Below are 26,012 nucleotides of genomic sequence, written 5' to 3'. Positions count from 1 at the left end.
TTTTTGCTTTCATTTTTGAACTATGTTTTTGATGGGTAACAGAACTCTTGGTTGCAGAGGTTTTGTGTTTTTCTTTCAGGAATTTAAAGATGTGGCTCCGTCGTCTTCTAGCCTGCACAGCTTCCACCCAGGAGCCTGAGCCATCCTTGCTCTATGACCGTGTTCTCTTTTCTTCTCGAGGTGCTTTATCACTGGTTTTCATCAACTGAACTATGATGTCCATTGGCATGATTTTCTTTACATTTCTTCTGTTTTAGGTTCTTTGAGCTTCTTGAATATGTGGAGTTATACTTTTCAGCATATGTGGAAAATTTTCAGCCATTATTTATTCAAATACTTGCTTCTGCCCTTTCTCTCTCCTCTCCTTCTGGAACTCCAGTTACACGTGGATGACACCACTGTAACAGATTTCCTCGTCTCTTCTTTTTCCCCAGTCTTTTTTGCTCTGTGTATATCACTTGGATAGTTTTTATTCTTACTCTTCAAGTTCACTGATTTTTTTTCCTATGTCTAACCTGTTCTTAATTCTATCTAGATTTTTTTTAAATGTTCAAATACTGTGGGGTTTTTTTTTGTGTGTGTGTGAGGAAGATTAGCCCTCAGCTAATATCCGTGTTCATCTTCCTCTACTTTATATGTGGGACGCCTGCCACAGCATGGCTTGACAAGCAGTATGTCGGTCTGCACCCAGGATCTGAACCTGCGAACCCCGGGCTGCCGAATCGGAGCGCACGAACTTAATTGCTATGCCATTGGCCGTCCCCTCAGATACTGTGTTTTTCATCCTGAGAGGTTCCATTTGGGCTTTTCAAAATATACCTTCCACTCAGACTTCATCAAATTCATGTTTTCCTCTACTTCATATTTATAATAGCTATCTGAACATCTTTGTCTACTAATTCTAACCACTTCAGTCTTTTCTAGATCTCTTTCTATTGATTGATTTTTCTCCTGGTTACAAGTCATATTTTCCTGCTTCTTTGCCTGCCAGATGTTTCTGGATGCCAGACACTGTGGGTCCAGCATGGCTTTTAATCCAGGGTTAATTACCCTCACTAGTAAGACCATACTCTTCTGGGAATTCTACCTGATGCCCCGTGTGCTAAGTTGTTTCCACTCTGGCTGGTGGGAACATGAACTGTTGTTCCCAGCCCTGCACTGAGTTCCAGGAATCGTTCAGCCTCCTGCTCCCCAGCGCTACTTTTCCTGGTCTCAGGAAGTTTCCTTCACACACATGCAAATCAGGACTCAGCTCAAGAGGACTCCCTGTAGATTCTGAAGCCCTCGGTCTGGGCAGCTCCTTCCTCTCCAGGACTTTCCCTGCACATTCTAGCTACTGTGGCCTCCCCAAATGCCAAATCAGCAATTCTCTTCAATTCAGCAAGACCCCGGTTGTTCCCTTCCCTGAAGTGCAGCCTGGAAATGGCTGGACAATCGTAGGGCTCAACTCACTCTATCCACCTTCTTCCAGGGATCAAAACCTGTGCTTGTTATCTGTCTAAAAACCATTATTTCATATATATTGTAGTTTCTAGCTGATTAAGGCAGGAGAGTTAATCTGGTCCTTTTTATACCACCACGGCAGAAAGCAGAAGTCTTCACATTTAAAACACATCTACCATTTAAAAACCTTTATAAAAATTTATATACAATGAACACAATTTCTTTATAAATGTATAGGATCATGCTTATGAAATTCTTGAAATTACTAGTACTCCTCAGTGAAATCTCTAATATACAGCATTCATGTTTTCTTTGTGTACATACTCTCTAGTACACTGTCATCCTTTCTCTATGAAATCTTTCATCACATTATGAGAACAGTTTTCCTCTGCTTAGGTCTTCTAAATATTTAATGAACTGTCACTTTTTACTAAAAGGTTCTGTGCTACTACAATATTGATAAGACTTCCATATTGATGAGTCATCCACGTGTCATAAGTTGCGTCTTCTGGGAGAAAGCTTTCCTATACGGTCTACTTTTTAAAAAGCTCTTTCCTTTCTGAATTCTGTCTAGGGAAACTTGCCTCCACAATGACAATTTTTTCAACAGTCACTGCACAGGGTTTCTCTCCTGTGTGTCAGGGCAGGAAGGCATGGCAGCTGACAGCAGGCTTCCCATACCTGCTGCACTTGCATGGCTTCTACACTGCGTGATTTCTCTGATGGATCGCAAGCTGTGACTTCCTGTTAAACGTGGTCCCACATTCAGGGCATCCATAGTATTTATCTCCTGTGTGGATTCTCTGATGCCTCATAAGGTGTGACTTTCTAGTGAAAGACTTCCCACATTCCCCACATTTATAGGGTCTCTCTCCCGTGTGAATCCTCTGATGTATAATGAGCTGTGCCTTCTCAAAGAAAGCTTTGGCACAATCACTGCATCCGTAGGTTTTCTCTCCTGTATGATTCCTCTGATGCTTAATGAGCTGCACTTTCTGAACAAAGGCTTTCCCACACTCACTGCATTCATAGGGCTTCTCCCCTGTATGAATTCTCTGATGCCTAAGAAGCTGTGGCTTCCAGGCAAAAGCTTTCCTACATTCACTACATTCAAAGGGTTTTTCTCCAGTATGGGTTCTCTGATGATGAATGAGGCTTGACTTCTCACTGAAGGTCTTCCCACATTCACTGCATTCATAGGGTTTCTCCCCTGTGTGTGTCCTCTGATGGGATATCAGGCTTGACTTCTGGGTGAAGGCTTTCCCACATTCACTGCATTCATAAGGTTTCTCTCCAGTGTGAGTTCTTTGATGTGTTAGGAGCTGTGACTTCCCAAAGAAGGTTTTCCCACATTCAACACATCCATAGGGTTTCTCTCCTAAATGGATTTTCTGATGTCTAATTAGCTCCGACTTCTTAAAGAAGGCTTCTTCACAATCACTGCATTGATAGTTCTTCTCTCCTGTATGAGTTATTTGATGTTTAATAAGTTGTGGTTTTCTGATGAAGGCTTCACCACACTCATTGCATTCATAGGGTTTCTCTCCTGTGTGAATCCTCTGATGCCTAATGAGGAGTGAGTTCCTGCTGAAGGCTTTTTTACACTCACTACACGCATAAGGTTTCTTCCCCGTGTGAGTCCTCTGATGAGTGACAAGCTGCGACTTCCAGAAGAAGGCTTTTCCACAATCACCACATTCATAGGGTTTCTCTCCTGTGTGCATTCTCTGATGTGTAATGAGCTTTAATTTCTGAGAGAAAGCTTTCCCGCAGTCACTGCAGCCATAGGGTTTCTCTATCGTGTGAGTTATCTGGTGTCTTTTAAGCTGTGACTTCCTGCTGAAGGCTTTCTCACATTCGCTGCATCCGTAGGGCTTCTCTCCTGTGTGAATTCTCTGATGTAAAATGAGCAGTGACTTCCTACTGAAAGCTTTTTGACACTCACCACACCCATATGGCTTTTCTCCTGAATGAGTCCTTTGGTGAATAGTGAGCAAGGACTTCTGGGAGAAGGCTTTCCCACATTCACTGCATCCATAGGGCTTCTCCCCCGTGTGAGTTCTCTGATGTATAATGAGCTGTGACTTCTTGTTAAAAACTTTGCCACATTCCATGCATAAACAGACTCCTGTTTGTGTTATCTGGTTTGTAATGAGCCACGACTCCTTACTGCTGGCTTTTCTACATTTGTTGTAATCACAGTATTTTATTCCACTGTGGGGTCTATCTGGTTTGATATAGACTAATAATTTCTTATTGAGCTCATCACGTTTCTTTCTTCCACAGTTATTTTTTGGAATAAGAAAATCAAAAGGATGTTTCAAACTTTTTTCACCTGTGCCACATTTATGGAGTCTCATTCCTAAATGAACAAAGTTAGTGCTTGAATGAAATATTTTCCCAAAAACATCATATTCATGGCCTCTCTCCATACTTTTAAGTTTGTCTTGATTATCTTGGTGCCACATTTTGAGATTATTATCTAGCCAGACTTCTTCTAAAAAGGAAAAAATGAACTATACTGTGTAAATCCCTCAATGATTATGCTTATTGAATAAAATTTCTGAAATGGAGCCTAGGATCTCAGTCAAAAAAATCTCCCAAATACAATGTCTACTTATTGGGCATTGAAAATTTTAACAGAAATGAAAACAGATTTTAAAATTACAAATGTAGATAAACATGAACTTTTAAATAAGGAAAGATGAAATATACTCAAGGAACAGTGATGGTCTTCTCCATAAAAGAGACTGGAGCAATTTCCAATCAAATACTGGGGTGACTGATTACTTATTAACAACAATCTAGTGGTTATCTACTACGTGTCCAGAGTCTGATCTAGCCTGATCTCTAGATCAGAGAAGAAGACACGCAGGTGCCCCACCATCAGAGGGCTTACAGTGCAGTGAAGACAGAGACTAACCAGCACACAAAGGAACAAGACCAGCACACTGCTGAGCGCTATCAAGGAAGAAGCACCAACTAGGATGCAGAGTAAATGCAGGATATCAACCTGCCATCTGAAAGATGAGAAACATTAGTTTTCGGTACTATCATTACATTTAAAAAACATCTCATTCAAGATCATCACCTGAAGCACTGAAATCAGTAACTTCCCCATCATTAGAGCTACTTTTTGGAATTACCTGAGGGTTCTCCAGAGCTCAGCATCAACTTGACATTTTAACTGAATTTAGAATCTATATGTAATGCTATCAATGGACATTATTCCAAACCACAAGAATTCTTTGTATAACGTTAGGACAGATTTTTTTCTTACCCTGTAAGTACATTTGTTTGTGATTTCCACAATATGACCATTTATGGATATTTTACAATGATCTTTTAAAGGTGTGTTCACTTTATGATGATACTCTTTACTAGCAATTGTGGGGTAATACTCCTGAGAAGTTCTCTGCAAGATGAAAGATTTGGCAAGATCTCAAATTTAAGGCAACTATTCCTTTTCTGCAGGATAATTTTTTTGGGGGAAAAAAAGCCTCATCTAATTCTCAGACATATCAGAATTTCAGAGGAAGAACTGCCAGAGCTGCTGATACAGAGGAAGATGAAAGGATTCAGTGTGTTGAACTACGTGAGTGGAGAGGACCGTTCTATTCATTGAGATGAAAATGACTGTGGAGAGAAGTGTGGAGATTAAATGCCAGAGTCATATGTAGACATAAAAGATTTGAGACTCACCCAAAGAGTTTACAAAAAATTGTTTCACGAAATGTGAGAGTAAATAAAATAAATATTTTAAATTAAAATCAATTCAAGAAATAAGATTAAGATATATATCCAAATTAATATCTTAAATGATATAAAACAATATTGAAGTAGTTTAACTGTATCAAAGTCTTTAAGAAAAAAAAAAATCATGATTTTGGAGAACAAGTGGACCATCCTTCACGGTGTATCTTAGGCAGGGGACAGGTGTATTGGAGAACAAGTGGACCACCCTTCACGGTCTATCTCAGGCAGGGGACAGATGCATTGGGAACAAGTGGACCGTCCTTCACGGTGTATCTCAAGCAGGGGACAGGTGCATTGGGAACAAGTGGACCATCCTTCACAGTGTATCTCAGGCAGGGGACAGGTGCTTTGGGAACAAGTGGACCATCCTTCACAGTGTATCTCAGGCAGGGGACAGGAGCATTGGGAACAAGTGGACTGTCCTTCATGGTGTATCTTAGGCAGGGGACAGGTGCATTGGGAACAAGTGGACCATCCTTCACGGTGTGTCTTAGGTAGGGCCAGGTGTATCCCCACCTCTCTGTTCCTGTTACACTCTAGTCTGTTCTGCCCTCATTTCACTCTCTTTTTCAAACTGATATTTCTACTTGCAGTCTTGCTCCCTCCCAATTCTAGTCTCCAGACAGGAGCCAGGAATCTAGAAAATGTTATCAGGCCTTTTTACCCCCTTGCTTAAAAACCCTTTGATAAATTCACACTTCACCGTGGCTTGCATGCCCTAGCCTGCCTTCTCGACTCCCTCTCTCAACACTCTTGCTCACTGCCCTCAGCCACACTGGATTCCCTACCCTTCCTTTCATCCCAAAGGCCTTTCTGCTGACGACCTTTGTGCCTGCTGTTCTTTCTATGTGACATGCTATTCCCAGCTTCCAGCATGCCTAGCTCATTTAAAGCTAAACATCATCTTAGGGCACACTAACAAATACCCTGTTCTTCATGGTACCTACCAAACAGGTAACCATCCGACTTCTGTCTCTCCCACTAGAATGGAAGCCCGAGGGCAGGGAACAGGCTTATATTTTTCACTGAGGAACCTCCACTACATGGCACCTAACCAGCCCTCAATCCCTGTAGGATAAATACTGTTCACTTATCACTTAACTTCTAAAGCAGTCCCTTTCTGTATCACTAACCTTGATAATTAACTTTGCAATTTAACACAAATGTTTCAAGTTCAAATACTGAATTATTGAATATTTTATAGTTTTATATTTTCTTCTACATTTGAAATTCTCTGGTCCTGCAAGGTTATTTCATGACTCTTATTCTCTCTCATTCCACATAATAGCAGTGGTTCTAAACTAATGGTTCTAAACTAAAACAGCTCTTCCAGACTACAGCTACCCAGAGCTCAAAATCCATGTGAATGGTGCCTAGACATCTATAATCTGAAATATTTCCCAAGGAAAGCTGACACACTTGCTTAAATGAAAAGCTTTGTACTAAAGAAATATTTGATAAATAAGAAAGATCCTGCATTACCTGGGCCCATACAACCAATTAATGAAATATTTAATAATTACACACCATAAATTTCATAAAGAACAAGCAAAATAAGTTACCTGCCATCTTTCTATGTGGGGAAGAACCTTAAGACCTAACCAGTTAAGGAATTCCCGATATTGTCTGATCAGGCCTGGGTTCCTACAGAACAATGCCAACTGGGGAGAGATCTCAGAAAAGGCTGAGTGAAGGAACATTCACTGGAGGTGGAAAAAGAGCTCAAACTGAAGAGAGGGACAGTGTCTACACAGGGAAAGCATACTATAACCAAAGGCTCATGTGCAGAGAAAAACCTACGACAGACCTGAAGAAGAAACTAGTTCAAGTGGAATTAACCACGACCTTGGGCACAGGAAAAAAGTGGGTAGATAAGATGTTGCCATACCATGAGGTTCTTCAATGTAAATGGAGTTAAAATATCACAGAGCAGGTGGCAGGGGTCTTACACCCGGCAGACTATCTGATGGGATAAATGAGAAGCCTGAGAGGCACCACAAGGATGCACTGGAGACTGAATGCAAAGTTCTCAGTCTGCACAGAGGCAGGGAAGAGACAGAACCTCTCACCTGTAAGGTATTTGATTTTTATTCTCTATCCATGGATTCACCTTCTATTCTCTGTAGGTTTAAAACAGAAATCTGACAAATTAGAGGGAGGAAAAAAATAAATTAAAGGAAACTCAAAAGTAATCAGTGTCACCTAAAATGAGCAAAATTTATGAATTCTTAAAGAGGAGGAAAGAAGCCTACCTCTCCAGGTTGGACTGGGGCAGGAGAAACAGAAAAGGAGACTGAGGAAGCTAAGAAGAACCACCTTATCCAAGAAAGCAAGGTCCTAAATGACTGGCCATCAACCTGTGCCATCGTAGAGGCAAGAGCGGGCGTATTTCACCATCAGCTCCACACAGAGGGGATGCACCCTGACACGGGGAACAGGACCCAGAGTACAGTAAAAATCACAACGAGCTCATGTCACCAGTCTTGAGGGGACTCTAAAGATTTAGGAACTTTAAACACAGTTTTATAAATAACATTTCAAAAGTGCCAACCCACCGTCAGAAACCTGAGATTTAACTTTCCCCGTGTGCCTCACTCCTGATCACTTCTCACCTGGAAAGTTCTGACTTAGGGTTTCTTCACCCATTATCCATGGCCCTTTTTGCTCCAGCTTCAAAACTGCATCAGGTTTGAAAATTTGATAACCTGTTAATTGAAAATACAGAGGACTTGGACCCAGTTGCTTAGGCTGAGGGACTCTTAAACATGAAGCATATTTTACTACAAAGGCTATAAAACAAAGCAAGTGAATAAAAGTCTTTCAATTGGGTATAGAAATCAAAGAATCTTTGACATCTGAAACTTAAATCTAAAATCGGTCAACATCTTAGAGGCCCTCAGTTACCGGCACACTCTGTTACATAAGAACGTCCTTACCCAAGAACACCAGGTTGCGGTAGTTCTCCCGCATCACGTCTCTGTACAGGTTCTTTTGAGCAGGGTCTAGTAGCTGCCACTCCTCCAACGTGAAGTCCACAGCCACGTCCTCAAACGATATCTAGAAAAGCACAACCCTGTTAAGTTTGAGCTGGTTCTCATTGTGGAATACACACTCTTCTCTGGAGTGGTAGGTGGCCTCGAAGTCGGCCCAATGCTCTCTAACTCCTGGTGTTCACGCTTTCGTGTAGTCCTCCCCTCTTAAATCAGGCTGGGCTTACTGACTCACTTCCCCTGAACAGAATGGGGCAGAGGTGAGGGGTGTCACTTTTTTTTTTTTTTTAATTTTATTTATTTATTTTTCCCCCAAAGCCCCAGTAGATAGTTGCATGTCATAGTTGCACATCCTTCTAGTTGCTGTATGTGGGACGCAGCCTCAGCATGGCCGGACAAGCGGTGCGACGGTGCACGCCCGGGATCCGAACCCGGGCCGCCAGCAGCGGAGCGTGCGCACTTAACCGCTAAGCCACGGGGCCAGCCCAAGGGGGGGGGGGAGTGTCACTTTTAAGAGTAGGTTATAAAAGGCTGGGACTTCCCTCTTGGGAACCCTTCACGCAAAAGGCAAAAGAACTAGCTGCTGTGCTGGGAGGCAGCCCTGTGGAGACGCCCATGAGGCAAGGCACTGAGGCCTGCCAACCCCCACGTGAGTGAGGGCGGAAAGGGACCACCTCCCCACTGCACCCTGAGGTGACCACGGCCTTCTCAACATCTTTTTTTTTTTTTGGTGAGGAAGATCAGCCCTGAGCTAACATCCATGCCAATCTTCCTCTTTTTGCTGAGGAAGATCGGCTCTGAGCTAGCATCTATTGCCAATCCTCCTCCTTTTTTCCCCTTTTTCTCCCCAAAGCCCCAGTAGATAGTTGTATGTCATAGTTGCACATCCTGCTAGTTGCTGTATGTGGGACGCGGCCTCAGCATGGCCGGAGAAGTAGTGCGTTGGTGCGCGCCCGGGATCTGAGCCCGGGCCGCCAGTAGCGGAGCGCGCGCACTTAACTGCTAAGCCATGGGGCCAGCCCCTCAACATCTTGATTACGGGGTCGTGTGAGACCCTGAATCAGAACCACATGGGCAAGCAGCTGGCAGATTCCTAACCCACAAAAACTGTGAGATAAACGTTTGTGTTTTCAGCCACTGAGGTTTGGGGTAATTTGTTATATAGCAATGGATAACTAATATAATATCCTAATCTTGCATTACACTTTGAGAGAGAAACAAAAACGTTATTAAAATATTTATCATTATGAATTCATTCATCTATCCACCCATCTATCCACTGAATAAGAAATTGGAATTAGAGAAGGAAGTGCCCCTGGTATTTGGGAACAATTCTTAGCTGAGCAGGGTAAGACCTTCGGCATGCCCGGCCTCTACCTGCTAAATGACAGCAATATTTCTCAGTCACTGTCAAAACCAAAACCACATCACCTCCCTCCGGGGTGGTTCTGCTCCCAAGTTGGGACAACTAGCTAGCTCTAGAACACAGATATTGAGCAATTAAGGTTCTCGGAACTGTAACAGATCCCAGAAATACAAAGATGAGTAGAAAAAAATCATGTTCTCAAATACTTTTCAGTCTTTCCAGGCCAGAGGCAATAAGGTGTTACAGAGGCCACAAAACAAGTGCGTACAGGGTCCAGGGGCAAAAGGCAAAGGAACCAGAGCCCCAAAAACGATTTGGAGAACAATATGCTGCAGGACGCACGCTGCCTGATTTCAAGACTTCCTACAAGGCACGGTATTCAAGACAAAGTGGCATTAGTGAAAAGATAAATACGTAGGTGAATGGAACAGAATAGAGAGCCTAGAAATAGACCCCTACAAATATGCTCAGGTGATTTTTGACAAAAGTACAAAAGCAATTCCTTGGAGAAAGGAGTCTTTTCAACAAATGATGCTGGAACAAGTGTATACCCATAAGCAAAAAATAAACCTCAACACATACCTCATACCTTGCTTAAAAATTAACCTGAAATGGATCACAGACCTAAATGTAAAACATAAAACTATAAAGCTTCTAGGAGAAAACCTGCATGAACCTGGGTTTGGCAATGAGTTTTCAGATAAAACCGAACACGTGATCAATTTAAGAAAAAAATTAATAAATTGGACTTTTTCAAAATTAAAATTTTTTTCAGGGTGAGGGAACATTAAGAGAAAGAAAAGACAAGGCACACACTATGAGAAAATATTTGCAAATCTGAGAAAGCACCTGTATCCAGAATATATAAAGAACTCTTAAAACTCAACAATAAGAAGATAAACCACACCATTAAAAAATGGGCAAAAGATCTTAATACACATTTCACCAAAGAAGATGTATAGATGGAAAATGAACGTGTGAAAAGATGTTCAGCAGTATTTGTCAACAGGGAAATGGAATTAAACTTATAATGATACACTATTACATACCTACAAGAATGGCTAAAATTAAAAAGAAAAACTGACAAAGAGGATGCAGAGCAACAGCAACTCTCATTCATTGATGGTGGGAATGCAAAACGGTACGTGACTTTGGAAGACAAATTTGGCAGCTTCTCATAAAGCGGAACATAGACCTACCTATGACCCAGCAATCCCACTCCTGGATATTTACCTAAGTAAACTGAGAACTTACGCTTACCTGAGAAATTATGCTCAAATCTATATGCAGATGAACACAACTGCTAAAAACTGGAAGCAGCCAAGGTGTCCTTCAAAAGTGAATGGATAAGCAAACGGGTGCGTCTCTACAATGGGATAGTACCCAGTGATAACCACTCAGCAACAAAAACAACAAACTGACACGAACAACATGGACGCACCTCGAAGATATGAGAGAGAGAAGCCAGGATCGAAAGGTCATATGCTTATAACTCCCTTGTATGACATTCTGGGAAAGGCAAAGCTGTAGTGACAGAGAATAGGTCAGCCGTCAGGGGTTAGGGACGAGGGAAGGCGAGACTCAGGGAGCTTGTTTGGAGATGGAACTGTTCCGAGTCCTGCCTGTGATGTTAATCACATGAATTTACACACGTCTTAAAACCCATACAAGGGGGGCTGGCCCCGTGGTGTAGCGGTTAAGTGCGTGCATTCCGCTGCTGGTGGCCCGGGTTCGGATCCCGGGCATCGCACCGATGCACCACTTGTCAGGCCATGCTGTGGTGGCGTCCCATATAAAATGCAGGAAGATAGGCACAGATGTTGGCCCAGGGCCAGTCTTCCTCAGCAAAAAAAGAGGAGGATTGGCATGGATGTTAGCTCAGGGCTGATCTTCCTCAAAAAAATAAAATAAAATAAAATCCATATGAGGAGTCCAGCTCCTAGTTAACAAGGATTTTTCAGACCCAACCACAGGTAATCACAAAGGCTGTACCTGGCAGGCCTCACGGGGGAAGCCGCCCTCCCCACAGACTTGGTGCATGGCCTGTGCACCGGAGGCTCCGAAGGACTATTATTCTGGCCCCAATTACTGAATGTGCCGTTGGTATTGACATATTGTCTATGAACACCCCTGTGAGCCTTTGCCCCCAAGCCCTGACGGGAACTGCCACAATCAGGGCCATTATAGAGGGGCATATAGAAGACTGTGCACCTACGTGCCTCATGGGCCACAGCTAATACCACAGACAAGCCTCAGACTGGCATAAAAAACGAGCCCCTCTGTAGGGATGAGGCACTTGGATAAAATTAGTTCTGCTCCTAATAAGCTTGTTGTTACCCATGTGAATGCTCACCAAAAAGGCCCCTCTGCTGACCAAGGAAACAAAGTCAGCCGAGCACGCCTGTCAGCTACACATGGAGACCAGAACTGCCTCCACCCAGAGCAAGCAGCTATGCAACTGGACACCTCTTGCGTCCACGAGAGGATGGTCCGTGGAGATCAGATACTGTCCTAGATTGGGCCTACGCACATGTGCTGCCACTGTCATCAGAAGATGCTGAAACAGCCTGGGAAAGCTGTCTGGCCTTCTAGACACTGGCCACGGCTAAAATTACTGCCCAGGGACAGGTTCCCCTGCCAAGAGGCCAGGACGTTCTTGACAGGTGGATTTCACTGGGCTTCTTGTCCTGTCCAGATGGTTTTGCTGCACCATGACTGCAGCTGACACTTTCTTGGGGTTTGGCATAGCCATCTCCGGGGTTCCACCAACTCGGGCCACAGAGTCCAGGCCTCCAAGACCACACTTGCTTCCTGTTCAGGTTTCCTGAATTCACTGCATCTGGTAACAGCCCCAGGTTTGCCATAGGGCTGAGAGAGTGTTTTAATGGGCAGTTAAGGACAGACTTAAGTGGCCGATGGGAGGGGTCAAGATAACCCAGCCTGGATTACACAGCTCAGAAGAGCAGCCTGAGGCCCCCTGCAGCAGTTCCCCAAAAGGCACTTCTCACTGGGGTCCCAGTGAGAAGACACACTGTCTTCAATTATATGTCCTCCTTTTACAGTCACTGAACCTCAGCTCCACGGGGGACACTATGAGAGCCTTCCATCCCCTAGGACTCCTTCCTGAAGACTCAATGAATGGGAGATTACATAAAGCCATTTTAAAATCTTTTGAAAATTCAGGAGTTTTTGCTAACCAATTCTTAAACATGATGTGTTTTTCTGGTTGTTATATAAAAATATCTGTCCCTCTTGCATACAATCTTTCCAGACAAAGGGTCTGGATGAAAACAGATGATTTTTTTTTAAAGTTTTGATTACTAAATGGGACAAACTGATAACAACAGAAAAAGAAAAGAAAACCCAGCACCTTGGGAGGATGGGGGAGGGGGAGACATTAATGATCTTTGTTCTTCAGACCTGCTCCTGAAGCTTTCCCCTCCTCCTGGAAAAAACCAAAAAGCAGAAGAAACAACCCCAGCTCTGCTGCCTTTCCAGGCTCCTGTGATCGCTCTGGATTTAGACTGACTGCTGAGCCAACAAAGCACCTTCCCCACAGGCCGACTCTGGGACAGCAGAGGGACTTCCCGACGGGCCACCAAGGGACAGCAGAGGGACTTCCCCACGGGCCAACTGCAGGACAGTAGAGGGGCCTCCTGACAGGCCCACCAAGGGACAGCAGAGGAACTTCCCAATAGGCCGACTCTGGGACAGCAGAGGAACCTTCCCGACGGGCCCACCGCAGGACAGCAGAGGGGCCTCCTGACGGGCCCACCGAGGGACAGCAGAGGGGCCTCCCGACGGGCCCACCGAGGGACAGCAGAGGATGGCCTCAGCTCCTACACTTTCCAGGCAGAAGATCCCAGATGTTGTCCCCATCTAAGAAAGTGTGGACTAATAAGCTGAGGTCGTGAACAAAAAATGGTTTGGAACTAACTGGCCAGGCAGTCCCTCTACAACCAAGGACGAAACTAAATTACTCAGACTGGATTAAAACACCGGGGCAACAGGGCCACAATGGAAAGCCATGCTGGGGCCCTGTTAACCCAATTGCCTGATTCAAGTCTGCCTGGGTGCCCTAACTCTGTCAGTTCTTTGTTTCTAGGAGGACCGCACATGCCCTCTGGGACTGCACTTCTGATGTGTGTACCCCAACAACCATCGTGACACTGTCTCACCCTGGAAGGCGTCGAGGCCAGTTTCCACTTACTGGCCAGAGCTGTGCTGTGCCTAATCGACGCCTTGTGCCAGGCCAAAAAGATTCATATAGAAACCTGAGAAGCCTCCTAATGGGCTGAGGAATCTTTTCCTGACTTGGAAACTGTCGAGACCACATTCAGTCCTGCAGGCAGGCCTGATCACCCCGCGTGGAGTGGTCTCATCAGGGCCCTGTCCGCTGCTGCCTCAGATTAATTACCTGGCTCCTGTCACAGCCCCTCAAGTCTGACCTGTTCGAGTCCATGATGGGGTAGCCTGCTCCTCGCAAAGGTCTTGAAAGATAAGGGGTGGAGTTGAGGAGTCTGGCTCCTGGTTAGCTGCCCTCCCCACACTGGACCTGGGACACCTGTGCCCCGCAGGCTCTGAAGAAGCTGCAGTCAAGGACTCGGGCCCCCTGGCCAGTCCTGATCTTGCGCACCCCAGGTCTCTTTATCTGAGGCCTTTGGCAGAGAGCTTTCTCAGATGCCTCTGCCAAGACCTCCTTACGGGGGGCAGAAGGGAACCCTGAAGACACTTTCCCCACTCTGACTCAGAACCCAGTACTCCTGGCCCTTCCCCCCATCCTGACCCCAGGGACCATACAACTGCCAGAGCCTCATTCCTCGTGTTCCCTGGGCAGTGAACAACCCCCACGTCCATGCTGATCTACCTGACCCTTGACCAGTATGCTCCTCCATGGGGAACCGCAACAGGGGTCGGCATTCTTGATGGTACCATTGCAGCAAACAATTCAGGCTCCACTGTGACTTTCACTTTGGCTGTTGCTTTAATCAGCTACTCTGACACCTGGCAGCTCAGCTCTCTCAGCTCAGCTGAGCTCGACATAGCACTTGACATCAAAAAAGGGGAAGTCAATGTTGCCGCATACCAGTTTAAACAATAAAATTTTTAAAAGAAAGGAAAGAACAGAGGGAGGGAAGGAGAGAAGAGAGGTTAGCTGGGTGGATAGGAATTGCTCTGAAAGGTGCAGTCCTTTTCTTCAGCCAAGATAGTAAGGAAATAGAGCTTAGGACTAGAAGTAATAGGAACAAAAGGCAGATACCCTCATGCCCAGCTTTTGCCAACAGAAGCAAAAACATTCCACCTAAAATGCACCAAAATTCCAACTGACAGGATGGTTATGGGGGCCATTTGAAGGTTTTGTAATGATCAATCCAGGCCCACTTGTCCCCATCCTAACTAACTGTGTGTTCTGAGTTCTCCCTTAGCTTACACCGAGGAATTTGGTAAGCAGCAGCTCGAGGAAATATGTTCATTTATTGCAGGGCTTATGTATTACAGTGTTGCTATTTAGGACTTTGTCCACTATATCATCTACATAAATAGCTATCAAAATGTTTTCTTGATATGCAGTTGTCAGGAAATGTTTGCTTTGCCTGAGCAACTGGTCTGCTTTCTGACAGAGGAACCCCTGTGACTATTCCTGTTTCCCTTTCTGATACGTGTTCTGGGGACACCTGGGGAAGCTCACAGCTCCTCTCCAACAGTGAAGGAGGACCTCATTTCTTATCTCTCTGGCTTCCACTTTAAGGCTCTTGCATGATTCTATAATACACTCGGTGCTTCTTTTGACATCCTTCCCAAGTTTCTATTTTCTCTGATTATGACTTAAATGTATTTAGACCTTTCCTGTTGGTTGCAGGCATTCTCTAAGCCTTGTCACATCCACGGAAGAAAACTGCTGGAGGGTAAACAAATAACTCACCTGTGAGGTGATCATTTTCTGCTGCTCTTGGGAAATCTGTTCTGTGACTTCCCTCTGTCCTGAGGCTCTGGACAAAGGCCTCTGGCCAACGCTCTTTAAACTGAGAAGGCACCCCCAGTCCTGAGGCCTCTTCTTCCTTATCTCCCACGAGTTATCTTGTTCCCGAGAGCCACAGCCTGGAGATGCAGTGGGAATTGTATTTTAGATGATGTAACTAATTTGGGAACTTAAATCTTGGTTCTCTTCTGGGAACTTAGACGAGTTGTTTGCTAGACTCAAATCAGGCCTAGCGGGTGAGAAGCAGGATGGAATGTCAGCTGCGGGCACGTCTCCGTTGAGCCTGACTCTATCTGGGCCAGCTCTGCTCCCACAGTGCACTCTGCAGCCCTGGTCCCCACCTGTAACTGCCAGACTGAAGCCACTCGCCTCACTGGTTCAACCACACACTCCCAGGGGAGCACCACCACACCACACTGCTCTGCAGACACATCACCAAAGACTGGAAATACAGTCCTGGCTCACTCACTCTGCAGCAACATTTCCTGGGGGCACTTAAATGAAATTACTTGCTATAGAGTAAAATGCAACTCATTTCTATGCAGGATGGTTAAGAGAAAAACGCTTTTAGATCAAGATGGTCAAGTAGCCTGGGGTGCTGGCTCTCTACTCCAAAACGAGCCCTGGAGCAAGAGGAAAGCACAGATCAGAGGAACTACAGAAACAGCACCAAGAAGAGGAGCAGACGCTGGGGGAGACTAAGGCTGTGGTGAAGCTGAGTGCTCGCAGGCGGGTTTGCCACGAGCAGGGCGGCCACAGCCTAGAGCTTACGGCAGGAGAAGAGAGGCCCAAGGAAACCTTTCATGTTGCTTCTTCCTCAGCTCAGGTTGGGAGGAATACTGCCCGCCCCTCCCCTCAGAATCAGCAGGAACAGCCCAGGCCACGGGTTCCCAAGGGGAAACCGAGGCAGATCTAAATCTCTGCTGAGTTAAGGAATCACGGACATGGCAAGGACTGCCTTTGGGCATTTACTCACCTCCCACCTCCCCTCTGCACCCCAAGGACACTGCTGCACAGCCTGCTTCCTTCTGAGGGCCTCTGATCCCTGACCGGAGGAGCTGCTTGGAGGGGTGGTGGGACAGGGGGCTGTCCCAGTGGGTCTGTCCGTAAGGGCCACACTGTTGGCCCTGGGGCCCCTTCCCTCCCCTTTGCTTCAAAGTCCTGGCCTCAGCCCTCCCCGGATGCAAATTACCAGAGTGTGCAGGATAGTATCCAACACCTTTAGGTGAATATGAGCTCAGAGGCCCGCAGGGCAAATGCAAATTAAAAATAAGAAAAAAACATTAATTCTCTCTCAGGCAAAAAGGGGAAAGAGACTCCCCTGACCCCTATTCAAAGAGCATTTACTTTAGAAAACCTATAACTGTAAATTATTTCTCTGCCCTTTGAGATGTATATAAATCTTTTCTAAAGCTAAATAAGCCTTGTCCAGTTTAACAACCCAAGAATGTCCTTCTTAAGGACCTGGGAGCGCTTTGAAATCACCAGAAGACGTGCCCCCTTCTCCCAGTCTGTGGGAGGGCAGAGCCCAACCAGCCAGCCTTGGGCACCTGGCTCCAAGTTGTAAAACCACCTCTGTCATAAAGATATGAGGAGTCTATTTTTCCTTTGGACAAAGGCAATCAGACACCACAGATGGCCACCCTGATCTCCAGGTCAATTCAGGATGAACCAAGTGTGACACGTGATCATTTGTCCTGAGACCACGTGTGTAATGGGTTGCGTCTGCCTGGCTATAGAGCAGGGTGAGATTTCTTCCTGTCTTTACGATCTCTTTAGCGGATCGCCTGCAATGCTCATCACATTCCGGCTTAATTTTATTCAATAATAAAACTATTTTTCTTTCTCTTCTGCTTTTGCAGAGAGGTTTTCTGGGTTGGCAGATTTTGATTTTAGTTATTTCCCCAACAAGCCATATAACCAGATAACTGAGTACAACCACTATTTTAAAAACTTCTTAAAGGATCACAAAATGCATAGCAGATACAGTCAGGCAGAATTACTAGACGAGATGGACCAAGATTTAAGATAAGCAAAAAATAAACAAAAAATACTACGTCCTGATGCATACAAATACACTTTAAATTTCTTCATAGCTCATGATCAGGTCACTTACATTCAGTTGGATATGGAATCAGAGCAAAGGACTTCACAGGCACGGGGTCACACCGGGGTGTTATTTCCTTCATAAGAATACACCTGAAAAGAAATGTCTAAAAAACACAGTACCCAGTAAACATGGGGACCGGAGGGACAAATTCCACCTTTCATAGCAACCCCGCCAATCGAGATTTGTCTGTTGCTTGTGGTCTCCCCCTGTGGTCCGGGCACGGTTGCTGAGCACCTCCTAAGTTCCTGGTGCTCCGGGCTGTCTCCACATGCTGATAGGCTATTAGGAAGACCAAAAATGGTGGACAGGTCAGTGGGCACCATTCCAGAACATAAAGTGAGCAAGGAGAGAATGTGATACCTGTGAAGACTTAGAGCAAGAGCTCTCTGTTTGGAGGCTCTGTTCTATCAAACAACGGGGGAGAGTGCGGTGCCTTCAATGTCCCGCTGGATACAGAGAAAGACAGATGGAAGTCTCCAGTCATCTCCCACAAATGAGGGAACACAGCTATACCTGGGTGTCAGCAAACTGCCAGGTTCTGCCCCAGGGCAGCTAATAAGAGTGCAGCCAGGACAGCAGCTCCTTGAAGGCAGTTACTACCCACCCCAGAGTTGGGTCCAGTCTGAAAACAGACCACACAAGCCTGCTCTCATTAGCACACGCTCAGCAGCCCTGCACTGCTCAGTCAGCAAAGCCCATGCCTTGTGCAGACGGCAAGCAGGAAGCAGGAAGGAAACACCTGAACACTGCTTAGCCTTGACCTGACCATGTGGTCAGCTCCTGCCATCAACTCCTGAGGGCCTTAACTGTCTCCCTCTCTGTCATAAAAAGAATCGAGAGAGAGCCAGCCTGGAAGGCCTAGTGGTTAAGGTTCGGCATGCTTCGCTTCGGCGGCCAGGGTTTGTTTCCCACTGGCGGCGGCTCACATAGAAGAACTAGAAGGACTTACAACTAGAATATACAACTATGCACTGGGGCTTTGGGGAGGAAAAAAAAAAAAGGAAAAAAGAGGAAGACTGGCAACAGATGTTAGCTCAGGGCGAATCCTTCCCTACCAAAAAACAAAAAAATGTGAAGTGAGAGAAGACTCAGGCCAGGGAGGGGAGACTGGTCACAATATCAACAAGGTAATGAGGATCTTGTGGGGCAGTCAAGAACCAAGTCTGGGGGCTGGCCCTGTGGCCTGGTGGTTAAGTTTGGCATGTTCTGCTTTGGCGGCCTGGGTTTGTGAGTTCAGATCCTGGGCGCAGACCTACACCACTCGTCAGCCATGCTGTGGTGGCAACCCACATACAAAATAGAGGAAGACTGGCACAGACATTAGCTCAGGACTAATCTTCCGCAAGCAAAAAAAAAAGAGAAAGATTGGCAGCAGATGTTACCTCAGGGTGAATCTTCCTTAGCAAAAAAAAAAAAAGAAACCCACAGTCTTGAAAGATAGGCTGGATTTTGAATTTTGACACAAAATAGTGGTAGAGGGCAAAGCAAGGGCATCCAGGGCAGGAATAATTCCTAGGAGTGGGAAGGGAGACAAGTGACACAGTTCTGCTACTTAGGGGTGCAGACATAAACGTCAGATTCCCCAAGTGAAAGTGGACTCTTTTTAGTCCAGTGTGAAGAGTTGCTGGGGAGGAAAAATTTCTCTTCTACCCTTCTAGGCTCTTCTGGCTGGTCTAAGAATTAAATTGACATGAGACAAGCTAACAAGAGAAAAACAAACAGAAATTTAATAATATGCATACCTCCCATATACATGGGAGAGGCCCAAGAAAACTGAGTCACTCCCAGAAACAGCCAAAACCACCACCTTAAATACCATCTTCAGCTAAAGACAAAGATGTTGAGGGTGCGAGGAGTCAGTTACAGGAGGTTTTCAGGCAAAGCACAGTAAACAAGGCTATGGTTGTTATGCAGACTTAAGACTCTGCCTTCGGGGCCGGCCCTGTGGCATAGCAGTTAAGTGCACACGCTCCGCTACTGGCTGGGTTCAGATCCCAGGTGCGCACTGATGCACTGCTTGTCAGGCCATGCTGTGGCGGTGTCCCATATAAAGTGGAGGAAGATGGGCACAGATGTTATCCCAAGGCCAGTCTTCCTCAGCAAAAAGAGGAGGACTGGCAACAGATGTTAGCTCAGGGCTGATCTTCCTCACACACACACAAAAAAAAAGACTCTGCCTTCTCTGTTGATAAGCGTCTCTAGAGACTGAGTCAGCCCCTCTTCCAGGTACTGAGAGGGAGACATCCTTACACGGGAAGAGTTCCCCTATAAATGTCAATATCTCTTACACAAGGGTAACTTCTATTCAGTTTTCAGAGCTCCTCCCATGTCTGCTGTTTCTTAAAATAACCAGCCTAAAATAATCCTTATGCCAAAGAAACATATTTTGGGGTGACAAATTCTGCTCCCCTGAGTGCAGGGCTTGAGGGCAGATCTCTCAAGAAAAAACGTCCTGGGAGAACAGAAAGCAACATCCCAAGGAAAAGCACCTCTTCCTGAGATGCCCGGGGAGCTCTTCCAGGCTCCTGGGCACAGGAAGGGGTCTCAGAGTCTAGGAAGCCCTGAGAGGACCCTGCTTGAAAAGAGACCCCAGAGTCATCGCTCTCCAACCCTGGGGTCCCTGAGATCAAGGCCCACTGGCCCTGGATGCTTCTGTTTAGTTTGGACCCCTTCCGGGTTGATGCAAAGGAGATCTTCTCCAGCTGTCTCCTCTGGAAAAGGGAATGTGCAAACCGTCGCAACATCCACAGCAGTCGCCCTGGCTTCCTCCTTCAGGATCCCAACACACTCCCGAACTCTGCTCTCACATTCACATCAAGTCTCACACACACACATGTATACATTCACACACTCACACCGTTGTGTACTGGTTTAATATGACTTCAAATCCACTTGTTTATGACTTCAGTTGTTTTTATCCACTCATTTATGACAAAGACAAAAAAAAAGTTGTTTTGATGTAAGAACGAAGTAAGTTGTATCAGGATGTCATCATCTCATCTGTTGTTGTTGATGAGAACTCAGCAGCCCAGCTGCTGAGGGGCCCCACTGGGGCTGGTCAGTAGGAACACATGGAGAAGCAACTATGACAAGGGGACATCCAGACTACAGACACTGAGAGTTACTGAGATTATTGGAGAGTTTCGGTCTGGGCCAGGCACTCGCTGCTGAGCTAAACAAACTCTCCGAAGACCTTGGGGCATTAGCTCCTGTGGTAGGGGCGACTCCCTCATTGGTAGCGGTGACAAACCTCACAGGGGCCCCATGAAGGAGAGCAGCCTGCCCACCAACACTGGCGCCATTGTTCCCTAACAACATGCTCTAGCAACGGGGACTTTTCACATCCGTTTTGTGCTGGCAGCTGGACATCAGCGCTCTGGTGGTCAAGCCAACGCTCCCAAGTGCCTCCTTGAACTAAATTTGGACTTTATTCCTTTCATCTCCCCTTGCCTGGAACAACAATGTGATTAACCTATCACTGGTTTGGATTATGTTGTTATTTCTTTATTGGCTTACTGAGAGACATTACCTCGTATGCTATCGGCTTGTGAAATTACTATAAATCCCACAGTGAACTTGTGTTAAATGAACTATGGCAAAGACAGTTTCAGTCTCTGAGCATAATTTTGCCCAAAAAAAACACACACATACATACACACATAAATACACATACACACATATACATTCACACACTCACAAATAAAACACACACACACTCACCATCTCATTTATTGGCTGGAAAGCAGCAATTTGCTGAAAGCCTCTTACCACAGGCCCTGTTCTGGGCACATGGGAGGAACCATCAAACACGAAAGACAGGGTCTCTGCCCTCTAGGAAATACCTTCTAGGATGGCAAACAGATAAACAAGTAAATAAAATAATTTCAGACTGTGAGAGTGCTCAGAAGAAATTTTCAATGTGACAGAGGAAGGCGTGGACGAAGGATACCCCTTCAGCACAGCGAGAGAAGGCCTCTTGGAGATGACTTTAACTGAGCCCTGATGAGGAGGAGCCCACTGTGGCACTGCGGGAAGACCATGCCCACCAAGGAGCATCAGACACAACTGGCTGGAGCTGGAGAGAGCGGCCGGTGGTGCAGGGAGAGAGGAGGGCAACGAGGTTTAGCAAGGGGGAGGACCTTACAGCCAACAGGCCACTGAGAACCTCTAAACAAAGAAACAGTCAAGCAAAAGGAGGTGTCACTGACCAATGAAGCACCTGCTGGGTGAGAGTGGCCCAAGAAACAAGAGAATGTGGTTATTTGACAGAAGTCACTGTGTGAGAGTCCTGCCTGAGCCAACGCATGACCAACACCCATCACACCCGCCCAGACCCACAAACACCACCCTCACAGGCCCCGCAGTCACCAACACTGGCCCCAAAGACGGCCTCAACACACAGAAACCCCCACAGACCTCGAATGACCAAACCCCACCCCAGGTACCAACCCTCAGGACCCACAAGGCCCCCAATCACCCACAATGACCACCTGAGAATCCTCCAGCCCCTAGATCAGTGAACACAACAGGCCCCTCACAAACTCCAGACAACACACCCACTGAGCCCCATATACCCCGCTATTACTTACCCCACGTGCCCATCACCCCCCAGGACCCTGATTATTGATTTCACAGGCCATCCCTCCAGCACCTTCATTCACACACGCTGTGGATCGCCAATGACTCCTTTAGCAAAGCCCCCAGTAACCAGCCCCAAGTGACAAACCATCCACAGGAGGGCATGAATCAACGACACCCGAAGTCTCTCCACAGCTTGGCCCCTGACCACTCACAGGACCCTTATTCCTGGCCACACCAGGCTGTCCCCCACTCAGCCCCAGGCACCAGCCAGGTATACCCACAGGCCCCTTCACTGATTACCGCCCCACAGCCCCTAATCACTGGTGCCCACAGGTTCCTAAACACTGAAGCCAAGAAACCCCATCACTGGCCCCACCAAACGCCCATTCACTAATCTCCACAGAGTCTACTCATTGACTAGAAACTGAGTCAGTGAAACCTCAAACACTGAGCCCCAAAGGACCTCCACAGACCTCCAATCACTCCCCCACTACAGCACCCATTCACTCACCTTAACAGGTGCCCTAATAACTGTTCTCTCAGAGCCCCTCAGGCTTGCTATCTCCCATCACCACCAGCCACCTAAATTAGCCCCCACCACTAAACCCCAAGGGATCCCCAATCCCTTATCACACAGGGCCCCCAATCATTGCCTTCACGATACCCCATTCTCTGCTCCACCCAATGCTCACCCACCACTCACTGACTGCCCCACAGGCACTCTAGCTCTGCATGAACACCAATACTCCCAACCCCTCCAATGACTCCAATGACTACCCCCACTGTCCACTCGCAACTCCCAACAGGCCACCCATCAACTTGTATCCAGACCCCCTGTCACTGACACAGAGCGCCCCAATCTCTGATGCAACAATTACAAGATCCCCAAACACAGGCCTAGACCACTCACCAGCATAGGCCACCCAACACTCTCCCCTCCACCGAAAAGCTACCATTGAACTGTCAAATAAAAAACAAATGCAGTCTTAGTAAGGAAATATTTTATTCCAAAAAATTATTACTGCAGGAGTATGCGTGCACTGCAAGGGGGAGAACACTGGCCCTAGGAGGTGCACGCATCTTTGCAAGGCAAAGAGTTTTCTGCTTTCTAATACACAAAAAAACCAGGTGTGGTGCAGCAGGATGAAGGGCGGGGGATCAGACAGCAGATGGGAGAACATTTCACCCAGGCCTGCCCGTTCTCAGGAGCGGCTAATGCCGTTCAAGCAGAGGGCAGACAGAAGCTCAGGAAGCTGGGAAAGGAGAGAAACAACCCAAGTCTAGTTAACAAGCAACTTTGTTCCCACTGCTCAGAGGGAGGGACATTTCAGCTAATCATTGAAGAGGCAAAGAACTAGAATTTGGAGGGTCAAGTCTGGCCTTGTCATAGGTCAACCAGCGTGCACGTGTGAATCTTATCTAATTACATGGGGAAGGGCATTCTCTGCAGTCAGCTGTTTCCCAGGAGCACAGGGCTCAGGTAAAACCCAATACTGTCACGACCAACAGGCCTTTCTGTCCATGAAATCCTCAGTCCGACAATTCTGAGCCCTCTAAACGCCCCCAAAGCGTTCACTCATTTTCACTGGCCCCAATCGCCAACCCAAAGGCATCCAAATCATTGATCACCAAAGTCCTAATCATTCCTACAAACTCTCGACCTGTATCCCCAATGACACACACTCCCCCCACCACTCTCCCATCACTCCAGAGGGCAGCCTCAGGGGCTCCCTCACTCCCAATTCCTGCTGCCTGGCCCCCACAACTGCCAATCCCACAAGTCTAGACTCCCCCAAAAGCCCCTTCCAACGATTCACCCCAGAGGCCCCCATCACCCAGTTAATTCCCTCCACTGGCTTCACAACCACTCGTCCTCTCCCTAGCCCCAAGTTACTGATTTTCACAGACACTCCAATATCTTGACCCTCTGGTGTCCCCAAATTAATCAGCTCCACGATGTCCCTCACAGTCCCCTCACCAACCACCACCACGGGGGGCCTAGCCCGACCCCCAAATCTCCCTCCCGACGCCTACACTCACTGCCCCCAACACTCATTCCTACAGACCCCCAGTTCCCTAAACGCTGCCCTCCCGATCTCGCTCGCTCCCTCCCTCCTCCACGCCGCCTCCGCGACCCCTCCCCCGAAGTCCCCCACCCCACGGCCCTCTTCCCCACAGCCCCCTCCCCCGCAGCCCCCCACCCTGACGAGCCCCTTCCCAGCGCCGCCCCCACGGCCCCACCCCCACCTGACCGCAAGCGGCGCATGCGCTGCGGGGCGTCCTCCCGGGCCTTCTTGGCACCCGGCTCCGGAGCCGGTTCGTGGGCGAGCCGGGGTCGCCGCGAGGCGGTCCAAGTCGGGGTCACCGCAGGACCCGGGCGGACACAAAGACTGCCCCCGCCGCTCAGCGTCGCCGTCCCGCCCTCGCCCCCGCCCCGCACACCCTTACCTCGCCGACCCCAGCGCCGAAACTGACGCCGTCCGGCTTCGCAAGAACTCGCAGAACTACATTTCCCAGAGTTCCGCTCGCTCGGGAACTACATCTCCCAGAGGGCTCTGCGGCGCACCTCCCAGTATCGACAGGTTTGTGGTTTCGGGTTATAAAGCCCCTCTGCGCCTGCCTGGGGTGCCTGGTTCACACGTCTGGGGTGGAGCCGGCGCTGCCGGCCCTAAATGTGTTTTTGAGTGAATGTAGATGTGTCACCTGGAGGAGACTTCTGTATCCTTTCCATTTTTGATTATAGATGAAAGTAATTTATGAAATGAAAATAAATGGTATAGCTAAGTTTTAGTGCATCCAATCCAACAGTACTAACCAAAAGAATGAAAATAAATGAAATGAGGAATTTAAGGAGAAATAAAATGATTATGAAAAGAGAAGAAATTAATGACTATAAAAGCAGAAATTAGGGAATTAAAATAGAAAAAAACAACTTGATAAATCCAGTTTTTTAAATAAAATATAAAATCATACTAGAAATTTTTATCAAAAAATGAGGAAAAACAGCAAAACCCATTGGTAATCAAAAATGAAATCGCCATAAAGAACAAATTAAAATATTTGTGAGAGATTATTTTGCTCAATTCTGTGTAATAATTCTATGTAACATGTTGTGGAGATTAATAAAAGAAGCCTTAACTAAACTGGGTCAGAAAGGCCTGCGGGGGGGGGGGGGGGAGCGCTCACCCCCAGTACACATCCTGGGTGACACGAAACAGCAAGAGAGGACACTTGAATCTCCCACAGGAAGTACAACTACTTTACTGCTGAAGGAAGATTTCTCTCCCCACCTGGCAACTGCCCAGCCAATGAGAAATGCCACAGCTCAGCCAATAAGAAGCCTTTGCTGCCTTGAACTGTTACTCTCCCAGTGGACTCTCATCTAGAACAGCCCCTCCTGCTCCCTTTTTTTCTGTATAAAGGCAGCTCCCCTCCTTTGTTGGTTGGGTTTGCCTGTGGTTTGCCATAGTAACTCCAGCGGGGGTCAGATTGGTGCCGTGAGGTCCCAGGTTCTTGGTCCACAGACGCAAAAGAATTTGAAAGTGGACACACAGCAGAAGTTTTAGCAGGGGAAGATTTATGAGCAAAATGAAAGTACACCCCCAAGGGGAGGGGCGGACAGGCTCGAGGGATCAACTGCACCAAAGTTGTGGTCAGTGGCTTTGGAAGGGCGGGTCTCTGGGGAGGAGTGAGGGTCCTGGGACGTGTGCCAATAGGGCATTGTCTCCACCTCCATGTCGGGAGGGGGAGACTTTTCCCTTACATAGGCATCTCCGGAACTACCAT

At 46.8% G+C, this 26,012-nt stretch overlaps 1 protein-coding gene across 4 annotated transcripts; it reads right to left on the bottom strand.

The window, feature by feature from the left end:
• Positions 1 to 1,429: 1,429 nt before the first annotated feature.
• LOC131398052 (zinc finger protein 605) lies at positions 1,430 to 24,710 on the bottom strand. Of its 4 annotated transcripts, none has more exons than XM_058531113.1 (6): positions 24,675 to 24,710; positions 17,652 to 17,748; positions 15,479 to 15,654; positions 8,136 to 8,256; positions 7,812 to 7,904; positions 1,430 to 3,940 (listed from the first exon to the last, which is right to left on the bottom strand). In XM_058531113.1, exons 2-6 carry the CDS (start codon positions 17,722 to 17,724, stop codon positions 2,145 to 2,147), a joined length of 2,259 nt encoding a protein of 752 aa, XP_058387096.1. In that variant the 5' UTR covers positions 17,725 to 17,748; positions 24,675 to 24,710; the 3' UTR covers positions 1,430 to 2,144. The 4 variants fall into 4 exon arrangements, with proteins under 4 accessions (XP_058387096.1, XP_058387095.1, XP_058387097.1 ...); XM_058531112.1 differs by lacking the exon at positions 24,675 to 24,710 and adding an exon at positions 24,474 to 24,605; XM_058531114.1 differs by lacking the exon at positions 24,675 to 24,710 and adding an exon at positions 24,479 to 24,605.
• Positions 24,711 to 26,012: the final 1,302 nt, after the last annotated feature.

The sequence above is a fragment of the Diceros bicornis genome, chromosome 35 (assembly GCF_020826845.1).
Source record: "Diceros bicornis minor isolate mBicDic1 chromosome 35, mDicBic1.mat.cur, whole genome shotgun sequence".
Taxonomy (NCBI): domain Eukaryota; kingdom Metazoa; phylum Chordata; class Mammalia; order Perissodactyla; family Rhinocerotidae; genus Diceros; species Diceros bicornis.
The sequence above is the reverse complement of the archived record's forward strand: the minus strand, read 5'-3'. Positions and strand labels throughout refer to the sequence as shown.